Raw genomic sequence first — 27,413 nt, forward strand, 5'->3', positions numbered from 1 at the left:
ATTTTTACAGTGTATGTACATGAGAGAGAGAGAGAGAGTGTGTGTGTGTGTGTATGTAATAAAGTAAAATGATCTCTCTCTCTCTCTCTCTCCCTCTCTCTCTCTCTCTTAATTATCTTTCTATACCTTGCATCTTCACGGTAATTTAAAAAAATACTTTTTTTTTTATTCGTACCATCGAATATTAAGAGATAACCAATTCTTATTCCGTATCCTTGAATAAAGATGATAACATGAATTTGCATACAATGGGTTACCTGACTCTCAATAGCACGGATAACAAACAGTGTTTTTAAGAGGTTGTTCCACCAGTGCGGCGTACCTAGGATTTTCCAAGGGGAGGCAAATTCGTCCGCTCAAAAATAAAGGGTTTCGTACCAGAAAAAAATTTGACAAGCCCTAAAAGAAGGTCTTCAACCACAAACATGACAAATAAAGGATTTCGTACTAGAAAAAAAGATGACAAGCCCCAAAAAAAAGTCTTCGACTTCAAAAGGGCAGGCCACTTGTGGCTCGCCATGGATCAGTTGTGACTCGTCAGGGGGGCAGGGATTCATCCCTTGCATGGTTTGTGACTCATCAGGGGGGCAGTTTGTCCCCTCTGCCCCTCCCCCCCCCGTAGGTACGGTACATATCGAAAACTTGCATACAGTGTACCGGACATTTAAAAAACATAGCAGACGACGTTTGCAGACCTCGCGATCATCGCGACTAGTGGTGCAGAATGTTCCATTGCGGCTTTATGGGGGAAATAGCATTACAGAGGGATAAAATGTCTTCACAAATAATGTTTCAGCGTTGATTCGCAATATCTTGTGTCAATTTCATAAATAATCCTTGTTTGAACATATAAAACATCATTTAAAGTTAAATGAATAAGCAAAACTTAAATTTCAGACTTACCAATGCAGTGATAAGCTAGGATGCACCCCTCATATACATAATGGACCCGTCACAATATTATTCAGAGACATATCCAACTTTCAGAGAATAAAATTGATTTTTGTTGGCAAAAATAATGGTATCTAATATATTTATATCCATAGTTCGGACTGACAAGGTATATATATTTATATATTCCTAATAAAATATTCAGCACTGCAATGGAAAGAGCTAGAAAACCGCTGTGACTCGAACAACACACCGACGTACACAAAAGCTCTGTCCAGCCCCATGTGTTGAATGCACGCCGAGTGTAGGTTTGCTCTTCGGACATCAGTATCACAAAGAAAATCTCCTCTGATTTGATGATAAAAGTGCACTATTTCCTTATTAACCAATCTCCATGATTCTTTCATGAGTATTTGCCTTACAATGTGCCCTTTATTATAAACTGGGCGGAAATTCTTGATATCATCACCCAGCGATGTGACGACGGATATAATCCACCCGGGTACTATAAAAATGTCCCCCAAACCCATTATCCCAATACATATTCCTGACTATGGATGGTTTTGAGTGATTTTAATGTAATAAAGTGCCATATTTCCTACCAATTGAATGTAAAAAAAATTATGGTCATCTGATAGAAGAAGTTGTTAACATTCATTTCAGGGAGGCGGAAATTTTATCTGAATCAACGCTTGTCCTTGATACACATTAGTTTGTGAAAAAGGGGTATGATGCCAGGGAATTCTGCGTGTTATAAGGGTGCGCGCGTGCAGCGAGGACCTTCTGTCCGCTAGTTTTCCATATGTGTTGCTCACACATTAAGCATATTAAGCAAAGGCCTTCGATTTATACGCAACTTACAACTACATGTATATTACAGGGACTCAATGCCCCCCCCCCCCTTGAAACACTGGCGTAGTCCACGGGGCATGTGCCCCCTGAGATTTGGTAGCCCCCCCCCCCGGCCCCTGAAAAAAAAACTGGCGGAGCAATTAAAATGGGGGAGAAAGAATGACAAAAAAGAAGAGTAAAGATGGAAGGAAAAAAGTAAAGGAAAAGAGGAGGAAGACGAGTGAATATTACAAGTAGAGGGGAAGACTTACAAAAAAACCTTTCATGTCACTTTAATTGTAAAGATTTCGCTCGCGCTTTGAGCTCGATCGCATTGCATATTATTATCTTGCTCACTAGGCTGTTATGGAGCTTAAAATATCAAGTTTTGAAGTCAACATACAAAACATATTTCAGCTCGGACATCGAACTTTCATCATTTTTTTTATTGATTTTTAAGTGCTCTGTAAAATGTCCGTTTTATGGTCTAAATATCAACATTTTCAGTTCACGCCGCGAGGTCGCATTTCGGTTGGTGAGTTATGTCTCTATATTAATTATATATATATCAAGCTCCTTAAAATCCCCTTTTCGTTAAAGTTTATAAAGAAATACATGTAGTCTATTAACATTTTTGTTTAACTTTATAAAATGATCTCGTAGCTTGGCTCGAATCGAGAAACGTACGTGACTTGTTCCTGTATTACGTATTCTCGGAAAACATAATAGACCTTTACCGGACTTTTCCGAGTAATTCTATATAGGCCTTGTCCTCTCATGTGGTAAACTAATATCAACAATGACTCAGAAATGGGGTTATGTTCCCGGATCTTTGAATATCAAGAGGATATTAAATTATCCCTCCTCTGGTTTAATATGCCCGTTCTTCCAAGGGGCCATGATTCAACTGAAAGACCATACCCCCCAAAAAAAAGTATTAAAAATACAACACCATCAGTTTTTCGTATGCTCTGCTTTTTTCTTACTTTCCAATTGTTTTCGCAGAAAGGTCAAGGGGAACTCGCCCCGAGTGGAGAGGACACTGCGGGGTCAAGACCCCGGTCATTTCATTTTGAATGTCAGTTCAGAAGCAAACCCTTTAATTTGCAGAGGGCCACCTAGTTAGCCCTTCATTTTGTGCATATGCAATTAAGGGTATATGGGTTCAATTTAGATTGTTTCAAAACTGCTCTAAAATCCATTTTGGTTTTTTTTTCTCTCATAATTATTGTCAATGTGTTTCTTTTAATCTTTGTCTTTTCCTGCTCCATGTTTGTTCTTATTTCCCTTTCTCAGCGCCTTGAGCACATAATCAATGTGGATTTGGTGCCTGGAAATACTCTATATTATTATTATCATCATCATCATCATCATCATCATCATCATTATTGTTATTATTATTATCATCATCATCATCACCATCATCATCATCATCATCATTATTATTATTATTATTATTTTGAGGCCACATACCCCTACCACTTCCGAATCCGAGTGCCCCCCCCCCATTGTTGTAGTCTGGACATGAGGAAGGGGGTCGAGATGGGACAAAGAGAGAAACAAAAACTAATGAGAAGAGAGGGGAGAGAGGGAGAGGAGACGGGGAGAGGGGGGGGAGGAAGACAGACATGACAGAGAGCCACGTCCACGGACCGAAAGAGATCGATGTATCGAGAGCCGGACCCATGAAGAAATCCAGGGATGTTGATTTTGATCAAAATATAAAACTTCAAGAAAGAAAAATAGCTAAAACCGTAAAGAAGAAATACCGGGCCTAAGGAGCTTTCAAAAATGAGAAAGAAAATCCCTTATCATTACGACATTTCCACATCGGGCAAGGAGAGCAACTTGGTACCAGTCAAAACCAAGACCTCTTGACCTAGCATCCCTCGGAAACCTCGCTTGGCCTGGTATCACGGAACCCTTGTCTCAAAAACTGAAAACATCCGTGTTTATCACAAATCATGAAGGTTGTCATGTGACGTTGTTTTTGAAGGATTGTTTTTTTTTAAGCCTGAGATGATATAAAGTCACCGATGTCCTTTGCTCAGAGCTCATAGGACATGTAGGATGCATGGTCGTCGAAGTGGATTGAAAAGAATATTGTAAACTGAATCACTACTGCACCGGGTTGATCTCATCTCAATCTCATATACTCCACGACATAAGGCAATTGGTAAGTTTGATATAATTTTAGTGGTTGCGATGCCGCTGCCGGCCAGATTGATACAAAGTAATGTTCGGAACTACTGGATACTGCATGGGGCAGTGGCGAAAGAATCCTTGATCTTTGTGGGCGCATCGTGGTCTAGTGGTTCTGACTGTCGCCTTTCAAACAGAGGGTCGTTGGTTCGAATCCTAGACATGGCGTGTTTTCCTTCCTGTGCTGCACTCGACACAGGTGAAGTGAATGGGTATACCCGGCAGGACTAATTCCTTAAATGCGCCAGCGCTGAAATTAGGCAGCTCGATCGAGCTATAAAGCCGGGGTAATATAATAACAATGCGCCTCCGAATAGATACCTATTATTTTCATTATCTTGACAAATTAGAAAGAGGGGTTATTTTTGTATTGTTATTTAGCCAAAATTCAGTTATACCTTTAGCTAATTATATATGTGTATCAATGAACACACGATTAGATTTTGAGAGCTATGTGTAATAAATCATAAAGCGGTTTTTAACTGATTGTACACAATAAAAGCACCAGTTTATGTTATTATTGGTATTATTATTTTCGGGCTTTTAGTGGTGATTTTAAACATGGGACTGGGAAGCAAGGATGTTGGGGGAGGCACCCCCCCCCACACACACACACACACATATATTACATTGAAATAAAAAATAAAAAAAACATTCGGGATTGAAAACGTTTCTCTTTCTTTTATTTGTTTTTTTTTATTATCATTATTATTTTTTTATTTATTTTGGGGTCAAGACGCCGCTTCAAAGGAATCCTGGATCCGCCGGGTATACCGACCATAAAGGTATAGCCTGACACAGGGCTCCCCCCCCCCCCCCCTTTCTAATAGGCCTATAAAACTTTTACAAAAAAGGAGAAAAGAATACTCATCAGAGAGGGAGATAGCAACATTTGTATTACAAAATTGATTTCAAATAATCTCATGCAGCCTTGAGTGGTGACTAACTTCCCCACCTCCATAATGGATTTTAGATTTTCGGAAATAAAAATTATCTTTTTGTTATTTGAAATGTAATATGTCTATAACTTGATTGTTTTTTCCCCGTCATGTTTCTAACATTTATGTTCAAATATCTATTTTGAATGCAGAATCGTTAGCATCATGCTGGTAGTATGTGTTCTTGCTCTCACGATCGCAGGGTTAGCTGCGGGGATTCCGACACCTGAACCTCCTAATGGGATCCGCCAGTGTGCACGTGAGTTGACCATTAATATTGTGATAACATCATAAATGTCTTTGATGATTTATTAATTGGCCAAGAATGTCAGCAAAATATTACCTTTTTTTCTACTAGGCCTACTCTACGATAAACAATAAATTTTGTGGTATTTATTTGTTGTTTTCTTTGACATAGAAGTTATGATAACAAATAAAAGTAAAATGTCACCCCCCCCCCCTCCCACGCAACATTCGTCTGGAAGATTAATGTACCGTGGGATTTGTCGTTCAAAGTGTGAAGGTATCATTTTTTTACATGGCCAAGGCGAATGAACAGCAGTAGATTGGGAATCCAAAAAACAGAAGACTACAATGAATTATTTATTTATGTTTAGACATGTTTACGAAATAGGTTGTTTTAACTGAGCAGGGAGATTTTGCTCAGCGGCGAAAAATGAATCAATCACAATGTTTTTGTCGAGGGTCGGCGATTCGGAACAGCAGTTTCGTCCGATCTTTGAAGGTCAAGTCCACTCCATAAAAAAATGCTGATTTGAATAGATAGAGACAAATCAAATGAGCATATTTAAACGCTGAAAATTTCATCAAATTCGGATGTAAAATAAGAAAGTTATGACATTTTAAAATTTCGCTTATTTAAAGGTCAAGTCCACCCCCAGAAAATTGTTGATTTGAATAAATAGAGAAAATCAAACTAGCAAAACGCTGAAAATGTCAGTAAAATTGGATGTAAAATAAGAAAGTTATGACATTTTAAAGCTTTGCTTATTTTCATAAAACAGTTATATGCACAACGCAATTGAGACAGTCGATGGTGTCCCTCACTCACTATTTCTTTTGTTTTTATTGTTTGAATTATAAAATATTTCATTTTTTATAGATTTGACAATAAGGACCTACTTGACTGAACCATAATTAAAGAATGCTGTAATTCTATATGTTGACGGAGTAATTAATCGTTGTTTTACTTGACAATGAGGAACAAATTAGAATTTTTTCAAAATAATAAAATAGTGAGGGATGACGTAATCAGTTTCATCATTTGCATACCGACCAGGGAGCTGTTTTGTGAAATCAAGCAAAATTTAAACGTCATAACTTTCATATTTTACATCCGATTTGGTGAAAATTTCAGTGTTATGCTTGCGAGCTAAACTGCTTAAGAGCTAAACAAAAATGCAAATAGTTGCATTGTGTGGGAAAATTGTAAAGTGGACGTGGATCGCACTTAATAGATGATCAGCTCGAAGCGCGAGCTGATATTTATTTGATTATTATTTTTAACTCGGACTGAGAAATTCTGACGACATTCTGTCATCAACATCATTATCATCATCACCATCATCACACCATCATTAATCATCATCATCATCATCACCATCATCATCACCATCATCAACATCATCATTATCACTTTGTGTAAGACATGTAAGATGTACGTATGAGTGAATTGGGGGTTGTTGTGTGGGGGCGAGAGAGAGAGGAAGTGCGTGTGCATTTTAAATCAATAAATCATACATTTACTGTACACCTTCCTAAACTAATTTCACCATTTAGGCTCTGAATGTCCTGTCTACACGGAACTAGAAACCTTTAGCTCTGATATTTTCAAGAGGAGAATTGAACCTGGTATATGGGCACGACGTATCGCTCCAACCTGCAACAAGACTGCTGCAGTGGGATTAGTCTACCTTGATCTTCATAACTACTTTATGGGTAAGAAGATCACTTGGTTCAGAGTTTAAAACTTCCGGGGGGCAGTCAAATATATTGCTTTACACACGCGTTACCGAGTAATTTCCAAACAACCCCTAAACGAGTTTTTCGCCGTGTGCAAAATAACTCCTTATACAAGTTTTTCGCGGGCTTTGCACATTTAGGCCCCCAAACAAGTTGTCGCCAAAATATGACCTCGGGGAAAAGGCTTGGGGGAAAATACGTACCCTAAACACCTTGGCTAGTCTTTAAAAAAAGCTTTGGGGAAAAAAAACGTTTGACCCCGCGATTGACCATTGACCACTTTTTCAAAACCACCATTTTTCTTGAAAATCGGTGTTTTTGATACCCTTAACGAGACCACGCATGGACCGCGTCTAAAACTGAAGAAAAAAAAAACATTTAAACGCGTATTTTGGGGGTGACGGGGTCACGCGTGTGTACAGCAATTTATTTGACTAGCCCCCGGGAAAACACATTTTGTGAAAGACGCTTTGACCCCCCCCCCCCTCCCAACAAAAGCCACATAATATACAACAGAATTTCACTATGCTTGCTGGTATGATAGAACCACAGGATGTTTTGAAATGCAAAAGAAAAAAGGGTCACGTTTACTAACTCAATGTTTGTATAGTGTTTACCCTATAGACTGATAACCCTCTCCTTAATCGCAACCCCCCCCCCTCTCCCTCTCTCTCTCTACCATGTCTCCCGTGTGTAATAGCCCCCTGACTAGATCCCTAACAAAAATTATAAAATGAAATGAAACACAATAGTCTACAACCGAGCCTGTATACTTTTAATAAAATTTTAATGAAAATAATAAAAAACATAGTAACTATACTGTATAAGCCTATAACATTACGACATCCGGCCGAGACGTCCTAAGCTATGCGAATGGTACCAAGTAGTGATTCCTTTCTATAGAAGTACAAAACTTGACAAGAATTATTATGCTTGATGTCCCCAACTTGAGCAAAGGGGTGACGTACGTGCAAGAGGTCTTTAATATCCAATTTTAAATGTTTTCTGTTATTTTTTGTATTGTTGTAGCAATTATTTAAATCTATAGCACAAAAGGTACATGCTTTTATATATCAATTTCTGTTCATTTTCAGGCGCGGGCCCGGATCTTTTTATTTACCAAGGGGGTGCATTTTGTTCCCCAAAATAGAAAATGTTCGCCAGTCCTAAATGAATGCATATTTGGTTCATTCCTTTTGTGTGTGCAATCTTTTTGAGGCCCCCCCCCCTCGGATTCGCGCATGATTATTATCATATTGTTGAATTTATCTGCGTTCGTATGGCAAGCCCTTTTAACATTTATTCACATTTTGTGATATCAAGAAACGTTCTTGATATCACAAAATCACAAACGGACATTATTTTTACAGAGCACTTAAATTTGTAAATGAAAAAAATAATGAAACCTCAATATCCGAGCTAAAATATGTTTTGTATATTGACTTCAAAACTTGCTCCATATCAGCCTATTGAGCAAGATATGAATATCATCGAACATGCAATTCTGGCGCGAAGCGCAAGCAAAAATTTTATATAGTAATATGAAAGATTTTTTTTTGCAAGTCTTCCCCTCACACCAAATCTCAGGGGGGCACTTGCCCCCCCCCCCCCTTAGCTACGCCACTGTTAGTAAATGGAAATTATTGATATCAAGAAATCTAATTCTTGCTATCAGAAAATGTGAATAAATGTTAAAAGGGCTTGCCATACGTTCGAAATTTCGAATTTCATTTGTACTTTCCCTTGCCTTGCTATCGTCACATTAACAGACAATGGAATCTCCAGGACCACACCAATCATGATGGAAGTCTCTGAAAACAAGGCTAGATCCGCTTTCTGTCCCGACCAATCAGAACGATTCCCTTGCTGTTCCGAAATCTACACACTCCTCTTCTACATTCCTGCAGCTTCACAAGCGACTGCCCCTGTTCCATCAAAGGTATGGTAGCCTCTTCAGGGACCCGTTTCACAACGGACTTGCAACTGTTGCAACTTTGCCATTATGGCAACTTCCACGGTAAACTTGATTCTGATTGGCTGCTGAGCCCTGTTACCATGGTAGTTGCCATTATGGCAAAGTTACAACAGTTGCAAATCCTTTATGAAACGGGCCCCAGGTGCGGTGATACAGGGGAGCGTTTCATGAAACAGACAGCCAATGATATTTCACTGGCAACTCTTCACTGAGCCAGTCAGATGCAAGGATTTCAGTAGCTTATAACAAAATAATCGGTGACCATTATGTTTCCTGAAATGCTCTCCTGGATATCCGATCACAGATGGGAATCTTTTTTTCATGTGAACTCAGAAGACTGTTCCATATCGTTTAGAGAAAAATATTTTGGGAAATATGAGCGCCGTTTGTACCGATATTTTATAGAACAATTATTTGTTATATAATCATTATTTATTAAATAATAGCAATAATTTTTTTATATAATTTACATTTTATATGTAAATAATTTCTATTATGTAAAATAACATTTTTAATCATTTGTATATAATTCCAAGTCATACTTTGGAGCGTTGTGGCCCAGTGGATTAGTCTTCGGACTTTGAAACAGAGGGTCGTGGGTTCGAATCCCAGCCATGGCGTAATTTCCTTCAGCAAGAAACTAATCCACAGTGTGCTGCACTCAACCCAGGTGAGGTAAATGGGTACCGGTAGGAAGTAATTCCTTAAAAAGCTGTGTGCGCTATGAACGCCTAGCTTAGCCGGGTAATATAGGAGCGCCTTGAGCACCTAACAAGGTGGATATGTGCGCAATATTATATTTGTCGTTTGTAAATAATGAAAAACAAAAATACATTATTTATAAATAATTATTGTTTAATGAATAATGATTATATAACAAATAATTGTTCTTTATAATATTGGTACAAACGGCGTCTCATAGGGAAAATGTGTTTATATTAGCACGAAATGGCGTTTTTTCTGCATAAAACGGCAGGTAACGTACAGAAACAAAAAGTGTATGTATGGCAAGAAATCACGTCATATTCGGCGAAACATAATTTTCTCAAAGGCGAAAAAAGGGTGTCGCTCAAAACATGCTGTAATAAAGATTCTGGGGGCAAAATATTTTAAGAATGGATTGAAAGATTACAGATTTTCGTATCTCCCCTACCTGAATACTAGGGGGGCACAATATCAAATGCCCCCACCCCCTACTATTTTCGGTCTTTTATGATAGAAAGAAAGAAATTAAAATGTATTTTGGACGAGATGAACCTCTCTTATTGGGTGATAACATTTTTTTTTTGCTTGTCAAATTTATTTTGATCGAAAAGACCTTACATTTGGGATGATAACCCTTTTTTCCAGCCCCTGGTCCCCCTATCTTTGGACAGAGATTTCCGCCCTTTGGAGGGGCCCCCGTGGCATTCTCTTCTATAGTAGGTCAGCAAGTTATTTCAAGATGAGTTGAATTTTAACCCCAAAATATTTCTCTTGATTCCCTAATTTGAAAGGAATCCGGTGTGTCACTTCTAAATGCGACAGCTCCTCAGGAGTTCTATGGCATCACCTTTGACGGCAGACCAATCAACGAGAATGTAACTGAGAAATACAACCAGCTTGCGGATTACCTCGAAGAGCAGGAACTTCGTTTCGAAGATGACGATTACATAGTTGCAAGTGAGTACGCACTAAGAGATAGGGGATCAAATTTGAACCCTCCGGGTTGGTACAATAGCTGCACCCAAATTATGCTCATTTGAGGGTGCATTTAGCTATGTAAAGTACCCTATAGGGGGCGAAATTGAACAATGTAATTAACTTTCAAATTTGAACCCTTTTTAATGTCAAGTACTATGCACCTTAACAGGTTCATATTTGCACCTATTAGGGTGCGAGCGAGCATTTCTTGGTGTATTTAATGATATACAGAGGTGCATTTTTTCACCTTTTGCCACTTTGGGTGCAAGATTACACCCCTAAAAGCTGGTACAAGTGCTTCATTAGGGTTCAAACATTTCTTAGTGTGTATCTTTCAACCTGGCAGCAGGGGCACATTACCCCTTGCCATTTTGTTACTCTACAGTACATGAAAAATGCAATTTCTTAATCTATTTAACTGCCACCTTTTATAGCTGATATTTTTTTCTTATTTCTTTTTGGTTACCTTTTGTATTCAGCCGCTCATTTGCACCTTCTAATAAGTGGCCCTTTTGACCTTTAAACACACTTGATGCAGTTTTTCTTATAGTTTGATTTGGTTTTAGCTCTAAAAACGAGGAATGATATTCTTCACCAGTATTTACCAATTAAGAACTGTCCTCTTCATCTGATATGTATGGGTTTTCCGTTAATGAAATAGTCAATCTTAATCACATAATTTATTTGCTTATCGAATACGTTATTTGATAATGACTACGTTGACTTATTCATGTTTCCTTTTGTTCGTGAATATTCAGTTCATAATTATGCTTATTTCGTTTCAGCTTACGATGCACCGTTCCGACCACCGCCTCATCGCAATGAAATCCTGCTTCCCATCAAGAAACACAGGAAGAGAGGCAACAACGACGGCGTCAACACTGGGAATGATGACCAAAACAACCAAGGTCAAGGTCAAGGACGGGGTCGTCGTCGGAGACGTGACGTGGGTGCATTCGCCAACATCGATCTTATTCCGTTTTGAGCATGAGGATGTAGCCAACCGACGTCATGAATTCTGGGCAAAGTATAGCTTTGATAATCACGTGATGACGGCTGATACTGTTTGATGAGGATATTTAGTTTGTTTCTTTGTTTTTAACTCGGTAGATTTGGATTGTTTGTCTGTGTGTTGATAAATGGTTGTATTATCATACTACTACACAGTAAAAACGCTGTTTAAAATTTTTATATACAACGCTGTTTACTATATGAACCTTACAGTAATTGTTTAAACAGTTTAAACAAGTGTTTAAAATCTTAAACAACAAAGTTTGATTTTCAATACCTAATCTTCAATGAATTAAACATGATTGTTTAAACTGTTAAACAACTAAACAGCGTTGTATAAAATCTTAAACAGCGTTTTTACTGTGTAGAGGACTTAAGACGTCTGGGGTAAACTAACAATCAATCCGTTTTCAGGTATCTAAAACTGTTTTGAGGTATCAGATGTGGTTGTGCAACAGACATTCTCCTGGTATTAATCTGCCATGTTAATTACTTTGGGCAGACTAAGGAAGCTTGATCCTGATTTTGCAAAAACTTGGTATAAATATTAGAAATATAATTTATGACAACTGCATACATTTGTGATTCGACCGTATGATTGTAATAACCTTTGGCCATAACCTACAACTCAATTGATTAAAAAAAAATGTGAAACCGAGGGGATTCGTATGTGTGTGGGGGGAGGTATGAGCTTCAATTTTGAATTCTTATATTTATATATTTATATAAGGCGTTTTATTGTGTTGTACGTGGGCCAATTTTCTTACATAGACCCATGCGCTCTGGTGATAGTCTTGATACGTAAACCTTTTTATTAACCAATTCTGCAATAAATGTTTTTATCTTAATAGAATAACATGATTGTTTATATTGATCGTGTATTTTTTTTGTTAATATTGTAGTTTTTATCGTGCTAGTGGGTTCAGTAAATACTGCAATGAATGTTCTTCTAAACATTCATGTGATTGTATTAAGATACTGATAATATTATGGATATACTACAAGAATACGGACTGTTGCATTGTGGGTAATTGAACAAATGACTAATTCGAGTAATTCAGGACTTGATCATATGCTTTTCGATTTGGTGGTTAAATCATATCTTATACTAGTATATTAAAATATCACATTCTTGAATAGCCGATAGGTTGTTAACACCTTTTCTGGGCATTACTGTTGTAATTGTTATCGATTAGTCTTAATCGTCTTTTTAAAAAATCAGCTGTCTGAAACTATTTTGTAGCTTTGGCTTCTTTCGTGGAATTCTGACTTTATAGAACAAGTTTTGTGCGTAACGTGTGAGCCGATTTTCCGATTTATTTCTGAAATATCATTTTTTTCTTGGAGATTTGCTAAGCTCATCATAAATCACGATTACCTTCATTCAATGATTTCATTTCAGTTTGTTTTTTCATGTTCTCGTTAAAAAAATGTAATATGTGGTATCGAGGGCCTAAAATGTGACAGTACATGAGAGTTAAAGAGAAAGGGGGGAGTGCACAGAGTGTGCGCCCCTTCACCATGGTCAGAGCTAGGGCTGATCCAATCAATCACAAATATGGAAAGCCAGCAACCTCAACGTCTAAAGGCCAGGCCGCACACATTACGAATATTCCACGATCCGATTTCGGAACAAATCGCGTTTTGCTCTTTTTCTAAAAATGTGAATGAAAAGTATCTTTTTATAATAGGTTCAAATTAAGTGAAATAATACTTATATAACAATATTTTTGGATGATTGCAAATCTTTGTTGTGGAGTAAAGGATAAATCAGTTTCAAATCGTACGATTGCTATGACGTCATTACGACTATATCAAATTCGCTATCATTTTAATAAGGATGATTGCATAGTCAAATATTTGAACATAGGTAGTTTAACGATGATTTAGAACATTACATCGTAAAATATTTCATGTTTGAATATTAGCATCAAATCCTACAACGTGTCATTCCAAGTCAGGTCGCAGACCGATCGTCAAGTGTGCGTTGGCCTTAAAATGCATTGTCTGCTATAAGACATTTTCCAAGTATATTCCTGCATGCATGAATATATCAGTGTGCCCCTCATTGATACCAATGTACACTGTGCCAATTTCCCGTATGAAAAAAAAAATGACATTGATGGATTTCCATAGGTGAGGTTGATTGGATCAATCGCAACTCTTTGTACACAGCAAAAACTGTGGTGTTAACCGGTGTACATAGAGGACCACACCAATTATTTTACACCGGTGTTAAAGTGGTGGTGTTAGTTTTACACCTATAGGTGCTATTACAACACCTATGGTTGTTACATTTACACTCTTTGGTGTTATGTTCAATCTCTAGGGTGTTATTTTAACACCTCAGGGTGTGGTCCTCTATTAACACCAATTGGTGTCAGTTTTAACACCACAGTTTTTACAGTGTAAGACAGGGTCCAGTATCACTTCCAATGATCAACGGAAGCCTCATCGATGGTCTGATTGATCCCCCTGCATATTACAAAATGTTTGAAGAAAAGTAGATAGCAAACCCAGCATTTTTATTCTTTAAAAGTTAGTGTTCAAGAGCATCGTAAGTTGTGCGTAAAAGTAAAACGGCTTTATGAACCTCTGAGTCGTGCGTATAGAAGTTAGTCCTGCATGCATGGGGGCCGTTTCATTAAAGCTGTTCGTAAGTTAACAACGACTGGTGGGTGAACCAAGTCCTTACGCGCCAAACCATCGCCAAATAGCATTTAGATGTCTATCATATACCCCAAGGAATGACCCCATTTGGTAAAAAATGAATTATTAAATCAATAAATGAATAAATAAATAGACGATCAAAAAAATAAATATAACATAAATAAGCAAGTAAGTAAATAAATACATTTTTTAAATGGAGGGGGGGGGGCTTCCGTGGATTTTTACCTTACGGTAAATATTTACAAAATACGTCTACACATAAATACTAGCCAATTCGTTTCCTGAATACGTTTTCTTTTCAAATGCCCTGCTTCATAATAGCCGTACGAGTGAGCCTATAGCGAGCGACGAGCTTTTTAGAATCTTGTCCCATATACGCCATGTCTAGCCCAGAAATTGTCTAATTATAGGCTACCGATCCCAGCTACTCGATCTCTGAATAAATGTTTACGGATACTGAACTCGGAATAAACATTACTTGTAAGTGGCGGGTCGAGTGGGGGCACGCTTCTGCCCGTGCCCCCCTTTTGAGAGGCACAACAAATATTTATCACTGGAATGTCTTGTATAGTCGTAAGGAATCTGTGGGGTTTTTTGCTTGTCGAATTATTCCTGCAAAAAATAACCTCAGTTTGGAAGTGAAGAAAATTTTTTTGTCAAAATGTTCCTATCCACGACACCCCCCCCCCCTTGGAAAAACCTGGATCCACCCCTGCTTGTAACCTAGACTGACCTACACGTAAGTACCATCACTGATGATATTTCTTGGTAAGTAGGTGTAGACCTGCTAGCTAGTAGACGTAATGATCGAGGTCATAAGTCATGACGACGTCACGAAACATTTAAGAAAGTTATGTGACATTGTTTTGAGGAGAGATTTTGATGCGCTATATAAAAATCATGTGATCCCCTGTTGGAGTCCATTAGCCGTTGAGACAGTTAGCATATAGCTGCCATTGCCTGAAAGGTACCAAGACTGGCAGAAAGGGACTCTAAGACATTTTACTGAGCAATTCGTAAGTATTTATTTATTATTTTACCAATAATGGTACTGGAATCTGGTCTAGGCCTAATATTATTCATAGTTAAAATCTTACGGAGCCACATATAAAAACATCACATTATGTTCAGAATAATCATATTCTTCCAACATCTCAAGTAACAAAACTTTTTACGACATCTGTTACAAGTATCCCAGGGTATACATCACGGCCCTGGGAAACGGGGGTGCTGATTGGTTTTCTTTCTTTTTCTTTCTTTCTTTTTTTTGCTTGTCGAATTTCGTTGGACGAAAATGACCTTCATTTTGTAGCCTGAAGCCCTTTTGTGCTTGTGAAATTACTCAGGACCTAAACGGTCTTCATTCTGTAGTAATTTTTTTTTCTTTTCCTTTTCTTGCTTAGAATCAACACCCCCTATCTAAAAAAACGTTCCAACACTGTAAAAACTGTGGTGTTAAAACTGACATTAGTTGGTGTTAATAGAGGTCCACACCCTGAGGTGTTAAAACTACACCCTATAGATTGAACATAACACCGAAGAGTGTAAATATAACAACCAAAGCTGTTGTAATAACATCTATGGGTGTAAAACTAACACCACCAATTTAACATCGGTGAGTAAAACAACTGGTGTGTTCCTCTATGTACACCGGTACCAGAGTTTTTGCTGTGAAGGGCCTTGGTATGGATATATTTCTTTGTATTTCTTTTGCATATTCATGGCGGTTCCACAGTTCCTGCAGGGGCTTTGACTTTAACACCTCACCCCGTCCCACCTGCACCCACCCCCTTCAAAAATGTGAAATAATGTGAATTAAAATTTTCTCTAAACTGTCGCAAATAGAAATAATCAAAGTTATGAAATCTACCGAATAGGCCTACTAGTTATCATAAGTTTCAAAGATTTATTTTTCGCTTGCTAATTCATTGATAAGAAAAAAATCATAGACAAAATTAGCCGATTAAAATGTGTCAAAACTGTACAGTGCGTATCAAAAATAACGGGGACAGATTTGAAAAGTCTATAAAATTTTTGTTTCAAATTATGATGTCAATATTTTGGTTTTAATAGGTGCTCAGTAGTCTTATTTTTCAAATGCTATTAAAAAAATAGTTTTGTTCATGCTTGAGCGAACACGGAGTGTTTTAGTCTGGGGTTAAAAAGGAGGCTTGCGCCAAGATTGGCATAAAATGATAAATATGATGATCGGACTTCTTCTTGCTAATCATCAGACTTCCTCTTTACCTTCTCATTATCTTTGCCAATATTTTTAAAATTTATGAGGTCAAAATTCATTTTCAAATCTATTTATTTGCTTGAATTGTTCTGTTGTTTCTTTTTAATATGTTCTCTTTTAGCTTTGAATATTCCTTCTTCAAGCAAAAAACAATTTTTTCAAGTATGGGAGAGCGTGTATTTTTTTTTCAAATCCTTTCATTGCGTGCTACAAAGGTTATGGTGCCTTTTGAACAGTGCCATACAGATAGGTGGGGGCTCGGGGATGCTCCCTTTCGACTTAATTTAAAAAACCATGACCAAGAAAAAAGTGGAAAGGAAATAAAAGGAAAGATAGAAAGTAAAATATGATATTATTTTATGAATATTATGTCAAAGTCTATCACAAAATTTGATATTTTAAATAAAAAGTGGAAATATTTGTGTGCTCGCTTCGCTCGCTCACAACTGTTTAATACATTTACCCGATCTGCCACATCTAGCTCCTTCAAAATTGACTCAATACACCACTGTCATTGAAAGACATGAATCCCTTCCCGTTTGTCCTGTCAAGCATATAATTAAACTTGGTCAAGGAATCAATCTCTTGAAAATGGATTCATGTTTTTTCAAGGGACAATAACATTATTTGTTTCACATAATAAAAGGATTTCAATACTACAAGTTTTCCCAATTAATAATGCAAATCTCCTTGCTTGGGTTGAAAAAAGTCTTCTCTTCTTACTTATGAAGGAAAATTCAAAGATAAAAAAGGTTTAAATGAAAAAAACAAAATAATTCAAGTACATGAATAGAGTTGTAAATAAAATTTGACAGCATAATTTGATAATCATGGCACATATAATCAAAAGTTTGATATAAGGTCTGCTGATTAGCAAGAAGTCATATTACTCATATTCTGCCATTCTAGCGCAAGCTTCTTTTTGAACCCCCGACAAAACCGTCCCGTGATCGCTCAAGCATGAACAAAATGTATTATTTTAATTGCATTTAAAGATAAGACTTCAGAGCATCTATTAACATCAAAATATAAATAATTTGAAACAATTTTTTTAGAGACTTTTCAAAACTGTCCTGTTTTTTATACGCACTGTATTCTGGTATTGTTCTTATTTTTTAAACCTAGAAATGTATAGATTAATGAATAATTCACTAAATAGTCACGTTTCCGAGTCGGAAGAAATTCATTTCATCGTAAATAAATATCATTTTTTGTTCAGTACTGGTTTCTTTAACTTTTTAACGAGCTTGCAAGCATTATCAGTTATGTTCAATAATTGTTGGTTCAATTTTCTTCTATATCTCCTTTCTTTCCTTTTAAATTTTGGTTGTTAGTTTGGTTGTTTTTTTTAGTTTTTGTGTTTTCAGAGTCAGAGATGATGTTGTCAGTCGTTCTTCTAGTGGCTATTGCTGGGCTAGCAGCGGGAGCCCCCAACCCCAAGCCATCGCTTGTTCGTCAATGCGAAAGTGAGTTTAAAACAATAGTATTAGAAAATATCTAAACTGGAAATTACACACTCGCACGGTGTGTCTTGCAGATTGTATTATATTTCAGTACATTGACATTGTGAATCGCATGTTCACAGAGTATTATATGAATATACTATATGAAAACTCTGCATGCATATGGCAACTTGTTCTTTCTATGAGAGATGCCATGATGTTTATTCCATTGATTGTGCGTATAGCGAAACCCTATCTGTTTATTCATTATTTTTTATGTTTGTTTACACATTATAAATACACAACTCTTTATGATTATATCATTATTTTGATGAAGATATATTCTTGTACTTGTATATTTTTCGTAAATAATTACTCACTTGGATTTACTTGGATGTTGAGACGCAAAGCAATATGCTCATGCGCCCCTCGTTGATTTTCTTATCTTTGGTAAGGTCTGAGAGATAAAACTGTCAAAATTCGAATCTGAAATAATTCATTTTTTGTCTGTTTCTATAGGTCCATGATTCGTGTATTCCAAATTTCTGTTATATCAACCTCGTTCTGTGAGCTTTGTTGGTTTACTCTATAGCTTATAAAAATGTGAACACAAAATGATTTATTTTGGACGATTTAATATATTTGAACATACAATAATTGTCAGAAAAGAACACGACGACAATTTTTAATCTGTAATAATTACATAATCAAACTGGATATGTGTATATAGCAATTCTTCTAATCATCTACGCAATTGACTTTTTAAAGATTTTTTTTTTTCGTTTACCACTCCCCCCGTTCTTGCTCTCATTGTCTCCTTCTGGCCCCCTTCCCGTCCTCTCCTCCCCTCCCCTTCCCTTCTTCCCTCCCCCTCCCTCCTTGCCTCCCTCCCTTCCCCTTCATATTCTCCCTCTCTCTATCGCCCCTCCCCCCTCAAGACATTGAGTGTCCCGACTATACTCAATTGCAGGTACTTCGTCCCGATATGTGGAAAATGAGCGTGGAGCCAGGACGATGGGTGGGAAAAATGGCTGAAACCTGCAACAGAACTGATGCGTTTCTTTCAGTCTTCAAATACCTTGACGACTACTTTATAGGTAAGAATATAGATAAGTTAGAATATTAGAAGGGGGAAGGAGCTGGTCTTGGAGCCTCAAAAGCTTGAAAGAGCTTGAAAAGGGCTCCATCCATCCTTGTTTTTTTCAAGGAAGGGTATTGGTCTCAATATTTTTATATCAACTGTGAAAACGCTTAAATCCGGCCATGAATACTGCGAATTGTAGGCGACTTTTGTGCTTTTCACACTGCGCTTTTTCCCCTTAACCCTAAAAAGACTGGGGGCTGATTCAGCCCCCCCCCCTCGACATTTTTCGCGATAAATCCGCCGCGCAAATCTTTTTGACCGCGTTGCTCGCTGACTTTTTACTTTCAAGTCTCGCGCAACTTTTGAGACCAAAATTGTGACCCCCGAGTACACAGTTCCGAAATTACGCAACATTTCGTTAGTGCATGCAGACCCCAAATTACTCAAAAACGTGAATTTGTGTACAAATCCAATACAAAGAGTGTTTTTAGCCAAAATTCATAAATGTATTATTATTTTTCCTTTTACTGCTTAAAATCAATTTATTTTATCTTTTTCACGGTCAAAATAAAGTCCCTGACGATTTCCATTGAAAAATACAATGAAAAACAAAGTCGAAAAACAATGAAATACATAAGAAATTTAGAAAAAAATAGAATACATAAGAAAATAAATGTGATGTTGAAATTTTTTTTAAATAAATTTGATCAGATGCCTATCTAGAGTATGTGAAACAAAAATTAGCATTTCAGGGGCATTATTTTATTAATTAGAGCAAACTAATGATTTTACGCAAAAATTAGCATAATTCATGAGACATGAGATTTTTTGCAGAATTTGATCTGATAATTTTGTAGATTATGCCATGGGTAATGTGTGTGCCAATTTTCGTCGCGATCGCGCAATCGACAGCCGAGATCATAAGGGGGGGCTGAATCAGCCCCCCCCCCAGTCTTCTTAGGCGTCGAAATAGCCCAGTCAACCAACCCCGTTTTTTGCAGGGCCAGATAGTACCGTACTATTTAGCGTGCTAGCCCACTATGCTAAAACCTAGTGTGAAAACGAAGTGGGTTAAGGGAAAAAAAGCGCAGTGTGAAAAGCACAAAAGTCGCCTACAATTCGCAGTATTCATGGCCGGATTTAAGCGTTTTCATAGTTGATATAAAAATATTGAGACCAATACCCTTCCTTGAAAAAACAAGAATAGAATTTCGAATCATGATTGGGGTAAAGGTTGACGAAACCTTCCAAAAAAAGGGTTCTTCACTTTTAAACCCTATTAACCTCCAATGTGATGATGAATATCAAAATAATGGACCAAAATTATGATGGAGGATAGGACCAGATCCAAATCTTAGAAATGACGAGCAAAAAAAATAGAAAGGATATGGCTCCACTCGTTAACCCCCCCCCCCCCCCCGCAGATCCGCCCCTGATGAGGATACCAGTTTAAGATGGATTGTTACAAAGCATCGTCTCAATATAGTTTACTTCTTGGATGTTTTTTTAAATTGACGTTTCTAATTTCAAATTTTAAGTAGTGATTCTTCCAGTATTTTTATAACCAACCAAAAGTCCATATCAAAGGAACGATTCTTTAAAAATAGAACAAAGCAGTCCACGGCTGTGCGTGCTTATCCCCCCCCCCCCCAACCTTGGACTACTCGTTTATAAACATGTGTGCTAGGGAGCAAAGTGATCGAACTGATCCGATGGCATTGTTGTATACTATTCATGGATTTTGTCAAAAAGAGCAACAACAAGAAATAGATAGATAGGTAGATGGATGGATAGATAGATTGATGGATGGATGGATGGATGGATAGATAGATAGATAGGTGGATGGATGGAAAGACAGATAGATATATACAGTGCGTCCCAAAAAAAACTATACACTTTTGAAATGGCTGCCAAATAAGAAATGTAGCACTTTGGGGGAAAAGACTTATAGATATGGAAAGCCAATAAAGTCAACTTTCAAATGACACCAAAAAGTTGGAAAATTATTCATGCTTGAGCGAGCACTGCCCACTGAAACAGAGGGTATGCAAATAAGGGTGGGCTGGAATTAGCCTTCCAATTTCTTTCAGATTTTTTGTTTGGTACTTGCAAAGTTGAAGGTTATTTGGTGAGTTAAAGATCAGATGTTATCAGTTTGTTGTTTGTGAAAATTTCATACGTTATTAAATTGAAATTTAATGCATGAGTGATCATGAATTGCAATTTTTAGTGCAGCTTTATCATGTGGATCTTAACAATGTGTTCATGACAGTCAGGAGAAGAGGGGGTAATATGACTTAGGTAGGTGAAGTAAGTTGATGGGCTTAAGGTCAACAGAACATTTAGCAACCCCTCCCTCCATCTCTACCCCCTCCCCCCACTTCTCTCCTCCTGGGAGACTAAGCTTGGCTAGGCTGGGCAGGAATTAGCCATACAGTTTTTTGAGAGGTTAGTCCTTTGGAACTTACAAAGCTAAGGGTGTTCTGCTATTCATGAGTGAGATAAGTTTTGGTTTTAATAGGCAAATTTCATGAATTTCTCAATTGAAATGTACTGCATGAGTGAACAGGAATTGCAATTTTAGTGTAGCATATTCATCTTGTGGACATCAGAAGTGTGTTCATGAGAGTCAGAGTAATGTGATGGTACATGTACCTGTTACAAGCAAGAGGGCGAGGTATGCTAAGACTTGGTTAAAAGGGCATTCCTCTTCATTTTGTCCTTTTACAAATTAAAAGTCATAGGTACCCTCCCCTCTTCACCTCCATTTTCCAGCCCCCCTCTCTCTCTCTCTGTCTCATCTCCTGGATTGTAGCCTTTTCAAAACTTAACTGCCAAGTGACCAGTGGCTGATGGTCAGTTTGAATGATTACCAAAAAAATTTAATGATTATGATGATTAATGAAATAATTTATTGGAAAAAAAATGAATGTTTTATTGATCACATTGCACATTGAATGAGTTAATGTACTGATAAATTGTTGATTGAATGATTGATAGGAAAAAGTTGATGCCCTAATTCAGAATTAATCATTAAACCAACATTCTGCTCTGGACTTAATTCACGCGTACATAATAGCCATCAGTCTCTCAACAGGAGGAGAGGGTGGGAAAGAGGGAGGGGGCGGGGCTGAATGTTCTGTTGACCCTTATTCCATCAACCTACTTCTCCCACTTAAGCCCTATCTCACCCCCTATTCTCCCGACTGGCCGACTCCCATGAACACATTGCTGAGATCGCCATGATAAAGTTGAAATGCTGCCCCAAAAGAGATCCAAATGATAAAGCTGAAGTGCTGCTCCAAAAGTGTAATTTGTGTTCACTCATGCATAAAAGTTCAATTTAATAACTTAAAAAATTTGCTTAAGCTATCAAAACTGATCAAGGCTGATCATCAATTTATCACAACGCCCTTAACTTTGCAAGTTCGAAATGATTTGCCTCTCAACATCTGAAATAAATTGGAAGGCTAATTCCAGCCCACCCTAATTTTCATACCCTTTGTTTCAGTGGGCAGTGCTCGCTCAAGCATTAATATTTTTCCAACTTTTTGGTGTCACTTGAAAGTTGACTTCATTGGCTTTCCATATATGAGAGTCTTTTTCCCCAAAGTGCTAGATTTTTTATTTGGCGGCCATTTCAAAAGTGTATAGTTTTTTTTGGGACGCGCTGTAGATAGATAGATAGATAGATAGATGGATGGAAGGTTCTTCACCCTACTTGCTTGTCGATGATCATTTATTTCATTACCGTCGAAACATTTTGTATTCTAGACAATGGGATGGAACGGACACTCCCTATCGTGCTGGAGGTAATCAAGAACAAACAAAGATGGGACAGCCGTTCCTCTTGTTCCCGCCAAATGGAAGAATCCTATCCTTGCTGTGAAGAATTCTACAATCTACTATTCTATATCCCAAGAGCTTCCCAAGAGAGTGCTCCATATCCATCAGAGGTATACAGTCTTTTTTCCGATTCAGTATTTATTCAAATTTAGTTTGACATGGGATTCAACCATTCAATATATTTGATTTAAAAAAGAGCTAGAGATCGATGTTTACTCTATTTGATTAGCATAATGTGTTTGGGGTACTGTTTCGTAGAATTAATCTAGAGAAAATAGAGTGTCGTGATAACGTTGTAGGTATTGCGTAAAATGATGCTGAGATACTCTAGGAAAAGTGAAACTTCGAACTAAACAAGTCGAAAGAGTTTATAGTATTGCCTTCCTTTCGGGGAAAGGGGGGGCGTGATTGATGAACCTTTCCCTAAACGGGAACATTGCCTGCTTTTGAAAGTAATGACTTAAGTTACAATCATGGCAATCCAGGGGAAAAAATACACGGGGGCTCGGGGCGATTTTGCCCCCGAAATGCCCTAAAGAGCCCTGGAAAACTAAAATGGAGCCCCTGAAATTCATGTCCAATGTAAACTTTAACACAAATTAGGATATTTGGGCTAGTGAGCTCAAAAATAGCCCCGGAAAATAAATTATTATTTTTTTCCCTGTGGCAATCAAATGTACAGACATTCTTTTGTTAGAACATGTCACTAAAAAGTAACAGTGTTTTAAAAGGAGGGATTCTTGTTATATAGGTATATATAATGGACACAAATTGTGCATGGTAATAGCACTGATATATACTGTACACTGTTAGAAAACTTATCCTTAAAATAAAAGAAGTTCCTGCAGCAGAGTCTCGAGAACACCTGTAATCTTACCAGATTGCGTAATCTTATAGGAAATTGGTATTTGGTGTATGAAATCTTACAAATTTCTTTAAATAAAACAATATTTTCCCCTTTTTAAACAGACCTGTTTTGTTAAATTGCAGAAAAATTCCTGTTTTATGAATTCACAGAATGATTCTGTTATTGCTTTCTGCACGATCTTCTTTTTTTCCTGTAAAAATCATGTTTTTTTAACAGTGTCGATGAGTCTTGAAGTAACTTGACCTCAAAAAGTTCCATAACCAAGGAGAAGGAAAGAAAAGGAATGGGAAAAGGGTAAAACATGATAATTTTATGAATATGATATCAAAATTTAACACAATTAGAAGAAAAAATATTATTTCAAAAATTCCACTCACTCATGATTTTATTTCATTTATATTTTATTGTTTTTTTGCCCGATATGCCAGGTTTGGCTCCTCAAGGATTTTGACTTATTACGCCACTATGAATATATACCGAGGTTGTTGTTTTTTTACCTAACTGCTAAGAAAGCATGAATGCTTGTAAGCAAGCAACCAGAAGACTGATGGCTTATGGTCCTCTCCGCGAGACCTTGTAATGAGGATAATGCCTTACCAAAGGGCACTAGCGCACCACTTAGGAATCGAACCAGGGTCACAGGAATCCGAAACCCCTGGGGCGGTATTCTGAACATTGTCTTTTCTCCATATTTTATCTTATCTCAGAGATATGACAAAATATGGAGAAAAGACTGAGCTATCACGCCACCCCTAAAATGATTTAATATAAGAACAAATAACGCATCATTATATCATCATTATGAAAACTTTGAATGTCAACTTTGAAAGGAATCTGGAATGAGGCTGTACCCCATACCATACACTTTGGTATTCTACGTCATCTCTTTTGACGGGCACCCGACCAATCAGAATGTGCTAGAGAAGTTCCAAGAGATTACCGAATACCTCGAAGATCGGAGAATCCCATTCGAAGATGAATATTATTATATTGCCAGTGAGTATTGTTGGGGCGGTGCTATGTGGGGCAGGGTTATGGGCGACACCAGGGTATTTTTAGATAGCGGGAACAGAATGAACAAGGCAACCTAAATGTGACGTCATACTTTTTCTCAATTTTTTCACTCAAAAAATGCGAACCAGTGGCCTGATCCAGGGGGGCACAGTGGGCACGTGCATGCCCCCCCCCCCCTCCTTTTGAGAAGCCAAATTAAAATTTGTAATGTAAAAATGTCATTAAAACAGAGGTGTGCCCCCTCTTTTTAAATTGAAGCCCGTTTTTTTTTTGCTTGTCAAATATTTTCGGGTACGAAATATCCTTAATCTGAGGTTGAAACTTTTTTTTTTTGCTTGTCAAATTTTTTCGGGTACGAAATATCCCTAATTTGTGGTTGATTTGTTTTTTCTCCGAAAATTTGCCCCCCCCCCCCTTTGGAAAATCCTGGATCCGCCCCGAGTGGCCTTATAAAGCACCACCTCAAGTCGTCATCTACTCAAATCAGGTGCCTCTTGCAGAAAGAGTATAAGGAAGACTGTTATAAAATAAGCAATTAAAGAAAATTCTGAGACAATAATCCTCTGAAATGAAACTCTCCCCAGACTCGCCCCCCCCCCACTCCATAGGCACCAATGGATACAATTCAACAAATCATTCACTTATTCATTATGCTTCTTTGTAAGTTGTTCTGTCATTAATTTGTTTGTTGGTATATTCATTCACTTATTCATTATGCTTGTTCGTAAGTTGTTCTGTCATTAATTTGTTTGTTGGTCTATTTATTTATTTATCCATTCATTCACTTACTCATTATGCTTGTTCGTAAGTTGTTCTGTCATTAATATGTTTGTTGGTCTATTTATTTATTTATCCATTCATTCACTTATTCATTATGCTTGTTCGTAAGTTGTTCTGTCATTAATTTGTTTGTTGGCCTATCTATTTATTTATCCATTCATTCACTCATCCATTTATTCATTTTCAAATTGGCTTGTCTATTCTTTTTTTTTCCTTTTACTCATTTTTTTTCATCCTTTTTTTTTTTTAATTTTCCATTATTTTTCATCAAGTTTTGATTTTTTCGATATGATTTTTTGTTTATTCATAATATAAGCATTTTAGCCGTTTGTGTAGTTTGTTCATTTTATTATGAATATGCATTATTTACTTATTTATATGCAGCTGACTATCCATATGGATCAGCCCCTTATCAGAATGAAATTCTGATTGCAAGCTCAACTGGAAATTATGAGAGCGATTATTACTAACAGCGAAGGCGAATTCATAAACCACGGAGGTCCAGATTTGCGGGCGAGATTATTGGCGCTACACATGTCGACGACCGTCTCAACATCGGCCTCGTCAAGTTTTGGTTCTCTGCAAATGATTGCAAGATCTTATTGATTGATTGATTGATTGCATTTATTCTTTTTCATTCCAAAATTTAACAATAGTTACAATGTAAAGCAAAACACAATAATATAATATACAGAAATGAAAAAGGGAACCCACTGGAAGCAAAGCTTGTTAGTATAGGTTCCCTGCAATAAATAGTTAATTAAAGTATATCTTTGATCAATTTATTCAATGAAATTTATTCTCGATGTGGTATGAATTGTTCGTCATCATGGCTATGTTAGGCCTGACATGAAATGATATTAAGGGACAAGTACACCCCTAACAAAAAGTTGATTTTGATGAAATTTTCAGTGTATGCTTCTTGGATTTTTCTCGATTTGTTCAAATCAACTTTTTGTTGGGATGAACTTGTCCTTTAATTCCTATACCTGAACATGTGGAATTAGCAATGTGTAATACTGTATGCTTTAGTCAATTGATCCTTCTTGTCAAATCTGTAATTGTGAAATATTGTATAATTCAAACAATCAAAATCAAAAGAAAATAGATGAAGTGAATGATGGACATCATTGTATGTCTCATTTGCATGTCACTGAGTTGTACATAGCACTATTTCTTCAAAAATAGGCGAAATTTTAAAATGTCATAACTTTCTTATTTTGCATCCGATTTTGATGAAATTTTCAGCATTATGCTGGTTCGATTTTTCTCTATTTGTCCAAATCAACTTTACTATGCATGGGGTGGACTTGACCTTTAAAAAAGAAAGAATTCATTCCTGCCTTACCCGATTCCATATACAGGCAGATAATGGAATCAATATAAGGTTTATACTCTCAGTAAAATGTTTGTGTCCATAATAGTGTTCAATGACAGTGGTGTAAAGCGATTTTATTTTCAATGAAATGAAAGTCATTTTTATTATGATCATTATTAATATTTTGATGATGATGATTTTTATTATTGTAATTGTAGTAGTAGTATAGTAGTAGTAGTAATAGTAGTAGTAGTAGTAGTTTTATTAATTCATCTTTATTGTAAAACCATTCAACATCGATAGATAAAGAAGAACATATATAACCCAGGACCGAGGTTTACAAATAAAAGTATAAGTTCCTCAGGCAGGGTGACACAAGCTATAGGGTACAAAGTAACAGAACAGTAACAAATACATGAGTGGATATGGTATACGTTCAGTACAATTCGAACATTTCAAATGACCCAGAGTTCTATACCATTGAAAGAAAGAAAAAAAAAGTATTGACTTACTTGCAATTATTTGAAATTATGAAAATACATAATGACTACAGAATAAAGGTGAATTATACATATGGTACCGGTAGATACTGGAAAGGAGGGAAAATAGGACACAGCCTTAGATGGTCATACATATAA

The 27,413-nt window shown here is 36.9% G+C and overlaps 2 protein-coding genes across 2 annotated transcripts; both read left to right on the forward strand.

Moving 5' to 3' along the window:
- The first annotated feature begins 3,754 nt into the window (after nt 1-3,754).
- LOC121429307 lies at nt 3,755-11,737 on the forward strand. The gene is made up of 6 exons (XM_041626312.1): nt 3,755-3,898; nt 5,015-5,121; nt 6,663-6,821; nt 8,615-8,784; nt 10,317-10,482; nt 11,289-11,737. The coding sequence occupies exons 2-6, from the start codon at nt 5,028-5,030 to the stop codon at nt 11,486-11,488; spliced, it is 789 nt and encodes a 262-aa protein (XP_041482246.1). The 5' UTR covers nt 3,755-3,898; nt 5,015-5,027; the 3' UTR covers nt 11,489-11,737.
- Nucleotides 11,738-17,781: 6,044 nt separating this feature from the next.
- Nucleotides 17,782-24,754, forward strand: LOC121429055. The gene is made up of 4 exons (XM_041625960.1): nt 17,782-17,889; nt 18,804-18,962; nt 22,724-22,905; nt 24,494-24,754. Exons 1-4 carry the CDS (start codon nt 17,799-17,801, stop codon nt 24,752-24,754), a joined length of 693 nt encoding a protein of 230 aa, XP_041481894.1. The 5' UTR covers nt 17,782-17,798.
- Nucleotides 24,755-27,413: the final 2,659 nt, after the last annotated feature.

The sequence above is a fragment of the Lytechinus variegatus genome, chromosome 15 (genome assembly GCF_018143015.1).
Source record: "Lytechinus variegatus isolate NC3 chromosome 15, Lvar_3.0, whole genome shotgun sequence".
Taxonomy (NCBI): domain Eukaryota; kingdom Metazoa; phylum Echinodermata; class Echinoidea; order Temnopleuroida; family Toxopneustidae; genus Lytechinus; species Lytechinus variegatus.

What these genes read in the sequence shown, in the direction of transcription:
- LOC121429055 (XM_041625960.1), top strand. Translation starts at nt 17,799, where the DNA reads ATGATGTTGTCAGTCGTTCTTCTAGTGGCTATTGCTGGGCTAGCAGCG. An exon ending in GCTTGTTCGTCAATGCGAAA is followed by an intron (nt 17,890 to 18,803) that starts GTGAGTTTAAAA and finishes TCCCCCCTCAAG; the next exon opens with ACATTGAGTGTCCCGACTAT. An exon ending in GTGCTCCATATCCATCAGAG is followed by an intron (nt 22,906 to 24,493) that starts GTATACAGTCTT and finishes CAACTTTGAAAG; the next exon opens with GAATCTGGAATGAGGCTGTA.
- LOC121429307 (XM_041626312.1), top strand. Translation starts at nt 5,028, where the DNA reads ATGCTGGTAGTATGTGTTCTTGCTCTCACGATCGCAGGGTTAGCTGCG. An exon ending in TGGGATCCGCCAGTGTGCAC is followed by an intron (nt 5,122 to 6,662) that starts GTGAGTTGACCA and finishes TTCACCATTTAG; the next exon opens with GCTCTGAATGTCCTGTCTAC. An exon ending in TGACGATTACATAGTTGCAA is followed by an intron (nt 10,483 to 11,288) that starts GTGAGTACGCAC and finishes ATTTCGTTTCAG; the next exon opens with CTTACGATGCACCGTTCCGA.